The sequence below is a fragment of the Herpailurus yagouaroundi genome, unplaced genomic scaffold, assembly GCF_014898765.1.
Source record: "Herpailurus yagouaroundi ecotype Mexico unplaced genomic scaffold, PumYag 222, whole genome shotgun sequence".
Lineage (NCBI taxonomy): Eukaryota > Metazoa > Chordata > Mammalia > Carnivora > Felidae > Herpailurus > Herpailurus yagouaroundi.
In genome coordinates, this window is record NW_024412453.1 from 17,793,396 (window position 1) to 17,808,579 (window position 15,184).

At 49.7% G+C, this 15,184-nt stretch overlaps 1 protein-coding gene across 1 annotated transcript in view; it reads right to left on the bottom strand.

Moving 5' to 3' along the window:
- LOC121019331 (ATP-binding cassette sub-family A member 17-like) overlaps positions 1 to 15,184 on the bottom strand; it is a 76,861-nt gene that overhangs the window by 18,351 nt on the left and 43,326 nt on the right. Inside the window, exons 17-21 of the mRNA XM_040458683.1 lie at positions 7,156 to 7,318; positions 4,832 to 5,135; positions 2,902 to 3,175; positions 2,526 to 2,730; positions 515 to 734 (exon numbers count right to left, since the gene is read on the bottom strand). Of these exons, the coding sequence (XP_040314617.1) occupies positions 515 to 734; positions 2,526 to 2,730; positions 2,902 to 3,175; positions 4,832 to 5,135; positions 7,156 to 7,318 (1,166 nt within the window). The remainder of the gene's footprint in view (positions 1 to 514; positions 735 to 2,525; positions 2,731 to 2,901; positions 3,176 to 4,831; positions 5,136 to 7,155; positions 7,319 to 15,184) is intronic.

Here is a 15,184-nt window from a genome sequence, read left to right on the forward strand (position 1 = left end):
CAAAAATATCTAAACGTTAAATTTTTTTTTTAAACCTGAGGAATAATTTGTTTCGATGAAATGCATGATTCTAAGTGGACAGTTTGATGAATTTCAACAAATACTTATGCCCACGCAACCAACACCTCACTCAAGATGCAGAGCATTTCCAGAAGGTTCCCCGCCGTCTCCGTTTAGTCAATCCACCCTCCCCCTGACTCAGAGGCCGCCGTTCTCCTGACTCTGTCACGGGGATCTGTCCTGTCAGTGGGGTCCGAGACCCACCGGTCCGCCCTGCTGCAGGTGTGGGCAAGGCTCCTCTCTCCCTCTCTCTTGCTGAGCACAGCCCCCTGGATGAACATAGCCACCGTGTTTATCTGCGCTCCCGGAGATACGTGCTGGGGACATTGGGACACAGTTTGGGACTCTTCACAAGACAGCTGCTCAGAGCAGCCTCCCGTCTGGGGACACAGCTTCTGTGGCTGTGACAGGAGGAAGCAGACCCTGTGAGATACGCAGGGACAACGGCCCTCACCTTTGTCCTCCATGACTGAGATGAGAATGAATGGGCCGATGCTCAGGAAGGTGAGCATGACCAGGAGCTTGACAAAAGCACTCCCTTCGTTGCGAAAACAGAAGCTGCTCAGATACACCAAGGGGATGCTCGCCCAGCTGTAGAGCATTAGCACCAGAATGATGGCCTGGACGTTTTCCTGGTGTGTGAAGGCTTCTTCCTCGTGGTACAGAAACACCACCTTGGGAAAGAGGGGGAGGGTTCGATTCTAAGGATTAGAGAAAGGGTACGGTGATCCCCACTTAAAAAATAAGGTGTTAGTGGGGTGCCTGGGTGGCTCAGTTGATTAAGGGTCTGACACTTGATTTCAGCTCAGGTCATGATCTCACGGTTTGTGAGTTTGAGCCCCATATCGGGCTTTGTGCTGAAAGCGTGGAGCCTGCTTGGGATTGTCTCTCCCTCTCTCTGCCCCTCCCTTGCTCAACCTCTTTCTTTCAAGAAAAAAATATACGTGTGTATGTATAAAATATTAAAAAAATAAGATGTGCAAAGGAAACAATCAGCAAAACTAAAAGCCAAACAACAAAATGGGAAAAGATATTTGCAAACGACGTATCAGATAAAGGGTTAGTGTCTAAAACCTATAGAGACCTTGTCAAACTCAACACCCAAAAAACAAATAATCCCGTGAAGAAATGGGCGTAAGACATGAATAGACACTTTTCTAAAGAAGACATCCAGATGGCCAACCGGCGCATGAAAAAATGTTCTACATCACTCATCATCAAGGAAATACAAATCAAAACCACAATGACATACCACCTCACACCTGTCAGAATGGCTAACGTCAACAACTCAGGCGACAACAGATGGTGGCGAGGGTGCGGAGACAGAGGATCTCTTTTGCATTGTTGGAGGGAATGCAAGCTGGTGCAGCCACGCTGGAAAACAGTATGGAGGTTCCTCAAAAATTAAAAATAGAACTACCCTTCGACCTAGCAATGGCACTACTAGGTATTTATGCAAGGGATACAGGTGTGCCGTTTCGAAGGGACACGTGCACCCCAATGTTGATAGCACTATCGACAATAGCCGAAGTATGGAAAGAGCCCAAATGTCCATCGATGGATGAATGGATAAAGAAGATGTGGTGTATACATACAATGAAGTATTACTCGGCAATCAAAAAGAATGGAATCTTGCCATTTGCAACTACGTGGATGGAACTGGAGGATATTATGCTAAGCGAAATTAGAGAAAGACAAATATCATAGGACTTCACTCCTATGAGGACTTTAAGAGACAAAACAGAGGAACATAGGGGAAGGGAAACAAAAAGAATATAAAAACAGGGAGGGGGACAAAACAGAAGAGACTCATCAATATGGAGAACAAACGGAGGGTTGCTGGAGGGGGTGTGGGAGGGGGGATGGGCTAAATGGGGAAGGGGCACTAAGGAATCTACTCGTGAAATCATTGTTGCACTATATGCTAAGTAACTTGGATGTAAATTTAAAAAATAAAGAAAAGGAAAAAAACCAAAATGTAAGATGTTAGCAGTACTGCTCAGGTACTCCCTGTATTTACTCATCAGACAGTGCAGACACTGGCCCTGCCCCTGGAAGTCGGCACCACGAGGTCAGGGGCTCCGTGACAGTTATGAAGCACAGGCCAATTAAAGGGGGACGTGACCCACCCCACCCAGAGTGCCAGGGGATCGCAAGCTGCACAGTGCAGTCACGATCCACCGGTTGCACCTGTCAGTGCCCTGGTGAACTGTTTCTGGGCTGTGAACACACGTCCCCGACGCATGACCTCTTAGGAGCTCGTGGCAACAGTTATGGGGATGCGGCAGATTGGAGACCCTAGAGGAGGCCCCTCTGCTGGGACCTTTTATCGAGAGTGAGTGATGAGTCACACCCTGGGTGGGCTGCCAGACTACACTTCTTTGCAGGGTCCCGAAGGCAAGCCCCCTGCCCCCGCTCCCGCCGGGATATGCGGGGGGAGGGTCCCTGAACCACGCGGCCCTCACCAGCAGCAGCAGACTGGGGACCAGGGAAGTGATGAGGTCCCACAGCAGAGCGGAGAGCCAGAAGGTGGCCACATAAACACCACTGATGAACTGGATGTGCTTGGCCTTTGTGGATCTCTCTTTGACCGTCAAGATGGCAAAGGAGCTGGACAGGAAAGCTATTCCGAAAAGCAAGTTGATAACAAGGTAGTGTCCTTTAGGGCTGCTGCGAAAGGACATGAGGGGAGAGGAAGCCGTGTGAGCACAACTGCTCACACCAGCCGTCTTTCACAGTGACGGTTGTAATCCCGGCGAGAAGCGGATGAGAAAGAATAGGTGGCCGAGGGGACGCGGCATGCGCGGGAAGGCTTTCCTGGGGCGGGACGGTCACACTCACTTGTACAAGATGTCCTCCGAGGCCTCCAGGGCCGACTTAGGTTGAGGGTGGTTGGACGCCGTGATGGAAGCCGTGGCCCCGGAGAGCAGCTTGAAGAGGAAGTTGTCCACGAGCGCCAGCGCCACGGCAGGGGAGTGGTACGCCTGGTTGTTGAACAGCGCCGTCACCGTCGTGTGGTTCCCCTGGTCTTCAAAGGAAGCAGCCACGACGTATTTGAAATCAAAGCCCTCGGGCTCCTCCTCTGCCTTGTCCAGGAGGAGGTCCTCCACCGAGCCTGCAACAGAGCCGGGCGCCCCGGAGCCTCACGCCCTGGACCCCGGCCCCGCGCCCCCTGAGCGCCTCACCACCCGCCCCGCCCCCCAGGAAAGCGGGCTCCTCTGGACGCAGCTGGCCCCTCCGTCGCGCGCCCGGGCCTCCACAAAACGTCCCTTTCACTGACTGAAGCCGTCGGGGGGCAGGGGGAGGAAAAACGTCCAGTCATTTTTTTTCAGGTGACTCTTTGCCTGGATGGTGTGGCCCCAAGAAGCCCCGTGCTTCTTCCAGTCGCTCCCGTCTACGTGGAAGGACACACGCGGTCTCACTGCACCTCCCCTCCCCGAACCACAAAGTGACCCTCACGGCCCACCTGGCCCGCAGCGCCCAGTCTCCATCCAAACTCCACTGGCGCCTTCAAGGTCTGGCCACACCTGAGGACCCGCCGTGCCCCGTGCTGACAGGTGCTCCCCCCACCCCCCGCCGCCCCGGGTTTGGAACGTTCTCCGCTTACCCCCTGCTTGCCGTGGGGTCCACCCCTGCTCACATCTCAGGCTCTTACTCCGCAGCCTGTCTCTCCCCATCCGAGGTCGACCTGTGTCCCCGTGATCCCACAGTGGGATGGTCCCTACACATTGCAGCTGTGGTCACCCTCTCCAGGACCTCTGGGCAAGGAGCTCACTATGGGCCAGTGGTACCGCCGTTCTTCCCGGTACTCTTGGCACACAGCACCACGGAAATATACGCACACCTAGACCTCTGGGGTCGTGGGTGCTGAAAAGGACCCTCCTTCACAGCATCAGCAGCAGGAGTAACGCGCGCAGGCAGCACGCTCACTCCGCAGGCCCCGCGTGCGCCCCTGGGTGGGAGGGAGGAGGCGAGCTTTATCCTTCTCCCCGTCTTCCCCACCAAGAAACCGAGGCTTGGAGACGTAGGGCGCTGTGATCCCGCCATTTTGCTCCACCGTGTTCTGCATTTGATCTCTTCATTTAAAAATGTGAACACCTCAACATTTTATTTCTTTCCAAGAGAACGCGTGCATCTAACTTTTCAAACCAGATAATCCTGCAAGACTCGGGATGAGAAACAGCAGGGCCCTGGCCTGCCCTTCGTTGTGCCCAGTGCCCGCTCGCCCGAGGCAACCAGACTCTCCAGCCGCTCAGCTGGCGTTTCTCTGGATCGCTGAAGCACATTTACCTCTGGACGTCCCATCCTGGAAGTGGGGACTTTGTTCCTTACCCCACCCCACCCCCTAAGGGCTGCCCTCCTCTCCCCTCCCCTGGAATACATCAGAAAGTTGGTTAAGTCAAGGCACAATCAAGTGCTCTGTTATGGTAGGTCTCCTTTTTCATACGATCTTCCCCTGCCCTCCTGAGTTCATGTCCTCCCTTTTCACATTTGCTCAGTGATCTCTATGTCTGTCACCAAACTCCCTCCATCGAAGTGTAAATCCCCTCTCGGGACACATCAAACAGCAGATAATTGTCCGTTTCAGTTTTGGACATGCCGCCATCCCCAGAAAGACACAGCCTGGCTGCATTTCCAGGCACCCTCTCCCTTTCCTGTCATCTGGCGGCCAAGAGATCTTCTGAGACATCTGGCTGTTCACCTGACTTCAGGGCGCACCCCCTACCACGGCCCCCAGAGCACGCACTGCTCTCCTGGGCCTCAGACTTACTCCAGGTCTCCAGAGGGATCTGTTCCTCCGCCAGAAGCATGTCTGTAAAATACTGTGAAAGCCGAGGACCCAGCCTGGAATTGGGAGAAATATAGAACGGGACGACGGTTCGGCCGTACGTTCTCAGGGTCAGTTCCAGCGGCACGCTGCCCGTGTTCGTTTCCAAGTTGAAGATGGTGAGGCTGAAGGTGGTGATCAGCAGGGGCACCAGGACCTGTACCGTGAGCATCAACAACCAGTTGCGCCAAGAGTACAGGACCCTTTTCAGGAGCATGGCATAGAACTGTTGGCAGATGAGGCTGAACTGCGATTAAAAAAAAGGGGGGGGGGACACACCATTAACACGGCCACACAGAGGAGCTAGCCTCCCCCCGGCCGCAGTCTCGTATTGGGTCTAATGCTTTGATGATGTTCAAAATTTGCTTTGACCTGATGACTTGATTCACATTTAATGGCAGAAAAGGAAGTCACAGATTGGAAAGCTCTGGAAGAGTAGTAGCCTGAACAGATAGCAGATGTAGCATGATACAATTTTTTTTTTCAACCCGCCACATTATCAGAAACTTTAAGTTGGTGAGGATGTGGAATGCCAGTGCTGAGGTCTTCATTTGGCACAACTTTTGTAGAAAACAGATGACCTGGATGAATACAATCTAATACGCATGTAGTCTTTAGGCTAGAAATTCCACTTTTAGTAACATATCCCGCAGGTAAATATGCAGGACCCGTGCACAGTGTGGCCCTTGTGGCACGGGCAGTCAGTGTAAAGGATGCGGTCATGTGCACTGAGGTCGAAGACATAAAGTTGGGCCTGGGGTGGGAGGCTCCGGAGGTCAGCGCCATGAGCTCGCGCTCGGCTTCTCGCTGGTGCTGCGGGAGCTGGGGCAGACGGGGCCCTCGAGCCTCAGGGCCGGTGTTCGTTGTGCGTGACTCATCCACCCAGAGCCTTTGTGGGCTTGGTGGTCAGGTTTGAGTCAGGCATTCTTAAGTTTCTGGCCCCAAATACCGACAAATCCTGGAGAGTCTACCAAGCATCTCTGAAATCTCCCGCCTTGGACACGAAGGCCACGTCCACCCAAAGCATTCGTCAAAAGATGCTACTCTCAACTTGTTCGAGGTTGTGCCCTGAGAATTACCTCCTGGGAGGTTTCCAGAAGCAAAGCTTGGCCCAGCGGAGCCCAGATTAACCTCTTGCTGGGGGCTGGAGAGGAGCCTCCTGGACAGGACAGGCAGCTGGCCTACATGGCCCTGAGACCCTTTCCAACTCAGAGGCCCCTTTTATACATGATTCAAGATTGTGGAACAGTGCAGTCAATCTCTTCCCTAACCCATGAAAACCAGTCTCACTATTTTAAAAAAAAATTTTTTTTTCAACGTTTATTTATTTTTGGGACAGAGAGAGACAGAGCATGAACAGGGGAGGGGCAGAGAGAGAGGAAGACACAGAATCGGAAACAGGCTCCAGGCTCTGAGCCATCAGCCCAGAGCCCAACGCGGGGCTCGAACTCACGGACCGCGAGATCGTGACCTGGCTGAAGTCGGACACTTAACCGACTGCGCCACCCAGGCGCCCCGAGTCTCACTATTTTAGTCATACCTTGTAGGTGGCGAAATCGAGACCATTTTGTAAGGTGCGTATCAATATCCTTTTTTTTTTTTTCGATAACAAAAGAACATTACAGGTTATCCATATAGTTCGTAAGGATGTTTTAAAAAAATCGTGGGGCGCCTGGGTGACTCGGTTGGTTAAGTATCTGACTTTAGCTCAGGTCATGATCTCATAGTTGGTGAGTTTGAGCCCCGTGTCGGGCTCTCTGATCTCAGCACAGAGCCTGCTTCGGATCCTCTGCCCTCACACCCCCCTATGCCCTTCCCTCCACCTCTCCCTCCCTCAAAAATAATAAAATAAAACACTAAAATAGATATGTCTTCAACTGCAGGTGTGATATGTGATCTGTTTCACAGTGAAATATGAAAACGGGAAGATTAAATATGCTTTTTTTGGCCGGTAGATTCAGTGCTTTTATTCTTTCTTCTTTTTGGTAAGAGGAAGGGCCAAGACCTTTTACTGTGTCCTTTTCTGGTACTTTCTTCCACTGAGTTAATCGTGGCCAGGAAACAATAGTGCATCGTCTCTGAACTAGAGCTGAGAGCATGGCCTTGTGGGAACCTGGCTGGGCCTCTTTTGTGCCTAAGATCTACACATTTCTCCTCAAGCCCCTGGCAAAGGGTGGGTGACCTGGACTTCTTGACCAAAGAACAGGATGATTCTAAGAGTTAACCCCAAATCTGCCCCCTGGCATGCATGTGAGATATTTGCTCACCCCAGTGTTGTGATGGATTGGCAGGCCGGACGGTATGGAGAAGATCCTTGAGTGAATACGTTTGATTCTGTTGACAGGAACCCCGCCGATCAGGTGGTGAGACTGAATGGAGGGAATCTTGAGGGTTTGGATTTCTGTGCTGGAATCTGTCAGCTTGTTCACCCTAAGCCAAACGGAAACAGAAACGCAAATTTGCAAAATCACATCTCGCTTCATTTTGTTTGGATTTAAAGAGACAACGTCATGTAAAATTTGAAAGAAAAGAAAGAAGTTAGGACAAGAATAATGAGGGCAGGGGCGCCTGGGTGCTCAATTGCTTGAGCCTCCAGCTCTTGATTTCAGCTCAGCTCATGATCCCAGGGTTGTGGGATCGAGCCCTGCATCAGGCTCCATGCTGAGCGTGTGTGGGGCCTGCTTGAGATACTCTCTCTCTTGGGGCACCTGGGTGGCTCAGTTGGTTGAACGTCTGACTCTTCATTTTGGCTCAGGTCATGATCTCGCAGTTTCATGGGTTTGAGCCCCGCATCGAGGCTCTGAGCTGACAGTGTGTAGCCTGCTTGGGATTCTCTGTCTCTCTCTCTCTCTCTCTCTCCCCCTTCCTCCCTCCTTCCTCTGTCCCTCCCCTGCTAGTGCGTGCTCACTCTCTAAAATAATTAATTAATTAATTAATTAATTAATTAATTAAAGAATATTGAGGAAAAAGGAGCTGCACCCAGATGATATACTGCTAGCAAGCATATTTTGACTAGAAAGGTTTTTTTTTAATTTTTAAAAAATATTTATTTATTTTTGAGAGAGAGAGAGAGACAGAGAGAGAGACAGAGTGCAAGCCGGGGAGGGGCAGAGAGAGAGAGGGAGACACAGAATCTGAAGCAGGCTCCAGGCTCTGAGCTGTCAGCCCAGAACCCAACATGGGGCTTGAACTCACAAACGGTGAGATCATGACCAGAGCCGTACTCGGATGCTTAACCAACTGAGCCCCCCAGGAGCCCACAGAAAGTTCTTAAATAGGTCCTGAGTAAATATTGAATTAACTGACCAATGGCTTTTCCAAAGAACTGAGGCAACGTTAGGATGAATAGATTTCATTATTTTCCTATAAAGATGCCATATGCAAATTAAAACAAAAATGAAATGTCCCTTAATATCTACTTTATGAGCAAGACTCATAAACCCAAGTATGACATGTAGCACTGTAGCCTGAGGTCTTATTTTTGTTTGGCACTGAGCTCAGAAAGGATTTTACGTTTTTAAATGGTTACATGCTAGATGGCTATCTAATTACTTACATAATATCCTTGATTATGCCACTAAACCTACAGTAGCCTAAAACGTGTACTCTGGCTTTTCAGGAAGAAGTTTGCTGAACCCCGCCCTAGGCCAAAAGAGGTATTCCTTGCGGGCAGCAAACCGTTCGGAAGCCGAGAAATATATTTTTACTCATAATCTTCAGGTCGGTTATTCTACTCCTGGGAGTGCGTCACAACAAAACAGTGCAGTAAATTGTAGCTCATTTTCCCTGCAATAGAGTTCTGTAAATGGCGGTGTGGCCAAGATTCTCCCCAAACTTAGCAGCTTAAAACAACCGTAAACGCTTGCTGTGTCACACAGTTCTGTGGGCCAGGCGTTCGGAAGTGGCTCGGCAGGGTGGTGCTGTCTCCGGGGCTCTCAGGAGGCTGCAGTCGAGCTCTGGGCCTGGGCTGCAGTGGTCTGAAGGCTGGACTGGGGCGGGAGGCCCCACTCCCAAGACGGTGCCCTCATGTGGCTGGCTTAACAGCTGGCTCTCCCAGTGGAGTTGTTTTTTTTATTATTATTATTTTTTAACGTTTATTCTTGAGAGACAGAGAGACACAGAGCATGAGCAGAGGAGGGGCAGAGAGAGAGAGGGAGACACAGAATCCGAAGGGCTCCAGGCTCCGACGCGGGGCTTGAACTCACGAACTGTGAGATCATGACCTGAGCCAAAGTCAGTCACCTAACTGACCTAGCCACCCAGGTGCCCCTCTACCAGTGGAGTTCTGACAAGAATGTTGGTTTTAATTCACATTAATGATGAGGATAAAAGTGAATAGCAGTGGTGTGTGTCAGAACTTCACTCGTGCATCCCCCAGGCAAGCCACACTGTTGCTGACTTGAATACTACTGTTCTAATGCTGGAAGAATATTTCCCTAAGTTTTTGTGTTCTTAATGAAATGGCTCGGGATAGGAGACACTTTTCAACTTAGTTTGCATTAGTAACATTTTCACCACCACTTTCTAAATCTAGACAATCAACAAAATGTTAAATTAAACCCTAGTGTTACCTGTTTACCCGGTTCCATGACGTAAGTTCACGCATGATGGTTGATTTCAAATTATCGACACAGCACATCCGTCATGCGGATTTAAGTAGACATAAAAAAAACCTTAAGAGCACTGATAATAGTACAATGTAGCCAAACCGTGACGTCTTGTGTATTGCCATTTACAATGTTTTGATTTATAACTTATAGTTTTATAATCTTATAACAGGAAATTTATGTTCAGTCTTCTGTTCCTAGCACTGAGCTCCCAAAACATTTATACGTTCCTAAATGGTGACCTCAGGTAAGGCGTGTTGAGTTGTGTTGTGTTGTGTGACCGAGGTGACTTTGGAAAGGACCTGAGGATGGGGACTGGTTGCGAGAGAACCATCCATGGGATTCGAGGGTTGGAACTTTCAGGCCCCCCTCCCAGCCTCCTGGGAAGGGACAGGGGCTGGAAATTGAGTTCAAGTGCCAGCGGCCAATGATTTAATCAATCAATTATACCTGTGTAATGAAGCCTCCACAAAAACCCAAATGGGCAGAGAACCCAAAACGCTTCCGGGTTGGTGTCCCGGGAGGTGCCGGGAGAGCAGTGCCGTCAGAGAGCACGGACGCTTTGCACCGTTGCCCTGTGTATGTGTTCATCTGGCTCCTGTATCATGTTCTGTATAATGAACTGGTAGATGTCGGTGTTTTTGTGAGCTCTGTGAGCCATTCTAGTGAGTTAATTGAAGAAGCGGTTGTGGGAACGTCCAGTTTATGGCCGGTGGGTCAGAAGCACAGGTGACCACATGAAGTTGTGACTGGGGTCTAGAGTCAGGGAGTGGGGGGCGTTCTTGCAGGACTAAGCCCTTAAGCTGTGGGTTCTGATGCTGTTCTCCAGAGAGAGAGCGTCAGGGTGAAGTTAACTGCTTGGTGGTGTGAAAAAAAATAAAACAAAACTGGGGCGCCTGGGGGGCTCAGTCGGTTAAGTTTCCGACTTCAGCTCAGGTCATGATCTCCGCTTTGTGGGTTCGAGCCCCGCATCGGGCTCTATAGCGACAGCTCAGAGCTTGGAGCCTGCTTCAGATTCTGTGTCTCCTTCTCTCTCTCTTTCTCTCTGCCCCTCCCTTGCTCATTCTCTCTCTCTCTCTCTCTCTCTGTCTCAAAAATAAATAAATGTTAAACCCTGCCCCACACTTTGGAATTGATATCAAAATTGTACTACAGTTTTTTATTGTGATTTATTTACCAGCTTATGCAATTGAATTTTTAATAAGAGCCGTGTTTAGCTGGTTCACAAAATTCTTGATAATTTAATATTCGGCTCTCGTGAGCTGAGCTGAGCTGAGCCAGCTCCAGCACACCTCTGGCAGGGGCCTCGATTCCTTGTTGGCTGTTGGCAAAAGCCTCGGTTCCGGGCCACGTGGACTTCTCCCTGAGGCCGTGTGAGTGTCCTCCCAAGACGGTGGCTGGCTTCTCCCAGCCTGAGCCTGAGACGGAGAGATAGAGGTACAGTGTCTCTCGTGAGCTAGCCTCATTCATTACTCACTCGTCAGTTCCGCAAAACCTTGCTGCCTTTGTGGGTCAGCCCTATTTACAGCGATGGCTAGCCTGGCAGGCCCCGCCTGTGCCGAGACCCCGCCTCTGCTCTCGACCAGACCATTTCTCCTGGACTTTTCTAGGCTTTCTACTTGTCCTTTCGTTAGCTTTCCTACAGATTGGGGGATGTTAGTGAGCATTATCAGGATTTGCGTGGCCTCTCTTCAGGGCTTCAGCTGGTACCCGAGGAAGGTGTGTGGGGAAAGACAGGAGCCACACAGCACTTCGCCACGATATTTTCTTTGGTCCCGTGAAACGTTGTGTCAAGGTTGTATTCTGAATTTTTCCTCATTCAGTTTCTGCTGGTCGGATTTTTTGCTGGAGGGGCTGTTTAAGAAATAAGACTGTCTGGGGCGCCTGGGTGGCGCAGTCGGTTAAACGGCCGACTTCAGCCAGGTCACGATCTCGCGGTCCGTGAGTTCGAGCCCCGCGTCGGGCTCTGGGCTGATGGCTCGGAGCCTGGAGCCTGTTTCCGATTCTGTGTCTCCCTCTCTCTCTGCCCCTCCCCCGTTCATGCTCTGTCTCTCTCTGTCCCAAAAATAAATAAACGTTGAAAAAAAAAATTAAAAAAAAAAAGAAATAAGACTGTCGTTTATTGAGACTGAATTCCAGGAAGGAAGGGAGGGGAGTTTTCTACAGCGGGACGTTGGCGGCCACCACACCACGGTGTCTCCAAACAGATTAAGTACAGACTAAGAGCTGGTCCGAGAGCTTCCGCACTGTGCTGGGCAGCCTCTGACTGGCCCTCCAAACCCCAAATGCTCATGCTCTGTCATGACCTCCCTCAGTCTCCTCCCGGTTTTATTGAAATATAATTGTCATTTAACCTTGTGTAGTTTAAGGTGCACGACATAATGGCCCGATATATGTATATACGTGAAACCGTCACACAATTAAGCTCAGTTAGCGTCCACCTTACAGACTTAGGGTATTTTTGCTTGTGGTGAGAACTTTTTTTTTTTTTTTCAACATTTATTTATTTTTGGGACAGAGAGAGACAGAGCATGAATGGTGGAGGGGCAGAGAGAGAGGGAGACTCAGAATCGGAAACAGGCTCCAGGCTCTGAGCCATCAGCCCAGAGCCCAACGCGGGGCTCGAACTCACGGACCGCGAGATCGTGACCTGGCTGAAGTCGGACGCTTAACCGACTGCGCCACCCAGGCGCCCCTGCTTGTGGTGAGAACTTTTAAGATCTACTCTCTTGCTAACTGTCGGATATACAATAAATACAGTGTTGTCAACCACAGTCACCATACTCTCCTTACTTCTCTTGTAACTGGAAGTTTGTGCCTTTGCCTCCCCTTGCCCAGTTCCCTCACCCACCCCCACCCGCTGCCCCTGGCTACCACGGATCTCTTCTGTCTCTGTGAGTTTGGTTTCTTTCAGGATTCCACACATGAGTGAGATTATGCGGGATTTGTCTTTCTCTGTCTGGCTTATTTCACTGTGCATAATGCCCTCAAGGCCCATTTATGTTGCTGCAGATAGCAGGATTTTCCTTTTTTTTTTTTTTTTTTAATTTTAACATTTATTCATTTTTGAGACAGAGCATGAACGGGGGAAGGTCAGAGAGAGAGGGAGACACGGAATCTGAAACAGGCTCCAGGCTCTGAGCTGTCAGCACAGAGCCCGACGCGGGGCTCGAACTCACAGACCGCGAGATCATGACCTGAGCCGAAGTCGGACGTCCAACTGACTGAGCCACCCAGGCGCCCCAGGATTTTCCTTTTTCTTAATGGGTGAATAATATTCTCGTGTGTGTGTGTGTGTGTGTGTACACTGTGTAGAAACTTTTTAGTTTGATGTAGTCCCACTTGTTTAATTTTGCTTTTGTTGCCTGTGCTAATCCCCTCCCCTTCGTTGTGAGCTGGACCTAGATACTCACTTCCAACGAGTGGAGTACAGCAATGTGATAAAACATCACTTCCAAGACGAGGGCAGGAGGGGACTAAGTCTTCCTTCTTGGTCACGGCTTCCCTTTCTCTTTCTCTGATCACTTGCCATACGGTAATCCGGTTGCCGTATCACGAGGTCAGTCGGCAACTCGGGAAGAGGTCCACACGGTGACACACTGAGACCGATAGATGCTGGGGAACCGAGGCCGGCCAACAACCCTAGCAGTGATCTTGGAAGTGGACTCTCCACCTGCTGAGCCTCCAGAGACCATGGGCCTGGCTCACAGCTCAACTCCCACCCAACAGGCCCTGAGCCAGAACTGACTGTCCACCTGCTCCTGGACTCCTGAACCACAGAAAACCATAAGGTAATGAATGTTGGCTATTTCAGGGCTGCTACACTTTAGGGAAATTTGTTATTTAGCAATAGATAATAAATAAACAGTGGGGGGTATAACAGACGTGAGACAGGGGAGAGGTAAAAATCATGTGTAATTAGTAGTCCCAGGAGGAGAGGAACGAGAGGGTAGATGAGAAGGAATGTGTTGGAGAGATGTTGGTGGAGAATTTTCCAAAGCTGGCAATACCAGCAGACCCCAGGGTAAAAAGTGGTAAAGATCCTAAGCCGGCGAGCACAAGGACAGACACATAAAGCCACGTCATTGTAAAAATGCTGGAAACCTACAACAAAAATCACTACTAAAAGCAGCCAGGGGGCGCCTGGGTGGCGCAGTCGGTTAAGCGGCCGACTTGAGCCAGGTCACGATCTCGCGGTCCGTGAGTTCGAGCCCCGCGTCAGGCTCTGGGCTGATGGCTCGGAGCCTGGAGCCTGTTTCCGATTCTGTGTCTCCCTCTCTCTCTGCCCCTCCCCCATTCATGCTCTGTCTCTCTCTGTCCCAAAAATAAATAAAAACGTTGAAAAAAAAATTTTTTTAAAGCAGCCAGGAGTAGGGCACCTGGGTGGTTCAGTCGGTGAAGCGTCCGGCTTTGGCTCAGGTCATGATCTTGCGGTCTGTGAGTTCGAGCCCTGCATCAGGCTCTGTGCTGACAGCTCAGAGCCTGGAGCCTGCTTCGGATTCTGTGTCTCCCTGTCTCTCTGCTACTCCCCCGCTCATGCTCTGTCTCTCTCTGTCTCTCAAAAATGAATAAACATTTTTAAAAAAGTTTGTTACATAAAATCATCGGGGCGCCTGTGTGGCTCAGTCGGTTGAGCCTCTAACTTCAGCTCAGGTCATGATCTCACGGTTCATGGGTTTGAGCCCCACTTTGGGCTCTGTGCTGACAGCTCAGAGCCTGGAGCCTGCTTCGGATTCTGTGTCTCCCTCTCTCTGCCCCTCCCCTGCTCATGCTCTGTCTCTGTCTCTCTGTCTCTCTCAAAAATAAACATTAAAAAATTTCTTTTTAAGCAGCCAGGGGTAAAGGACAGATTGTGCTCAAAGAATAACAATAATACTGGCAGCTGACTTCTCAATAGACATAATGGAAGTCAGAAGACAATGGAATGGGACACATAGGCAGTGCCTGTGGGCTAGAAATGGGAACGGGCACGTTGCAAGGGAACAGAAAAGATCTTTATGGAGCGGTATGGTCACACTTCTGTAAATTTATTGGAAGGCATTGAATTTACTATATGAATCATTGAGTAACGTGACAGTCTGTAAATCGTATCTGTTGAATCTGTTGAAATCTGTTGAAAAGGAAGACATTGGATCGTAGAAGCGTTGGAAAGAGCCCTGCCAACCTAAAATTCTATCTATGGGTCAAATGCCCTTCAAAAATGCAGGCCACCTGTCTATTTTCGAGCAAGCAACAACCCTGAGATTTTTGTCACCAGAAAACCGCCACTGGAGGGAGAAGGTATTGTTCAGGCAGAGAGACCATCCTAGGTGGGAGCTTAAAGGTGAATGAAGGAATAGAGAGTGACACCGAGGGTAAATGTATGGTAAATTCAAGCGAATACCGATGGCCCAAAACATCATGACATATGATGGGTTTTAAAATATGTACAGGATTGAAATACACAAACCAAATGGTACATAACTCTGGAGGTAGAGTCGGGGTAGTTGAAGGAGCAGTGGGCCTGTGTCGTCTGGAACACGGTGAGCCTACGTGTTTATGGTAAATTGTAATAGGTTATGAGTGTACATGGTAATCTTAGGATAACCACTAAGAGAAGGAGAACATAATTTACAAATTTGAAGTTAATGGAGGAGAAAATACAAACTAAAAGAGATATATATATATATATATATATATATATATATAT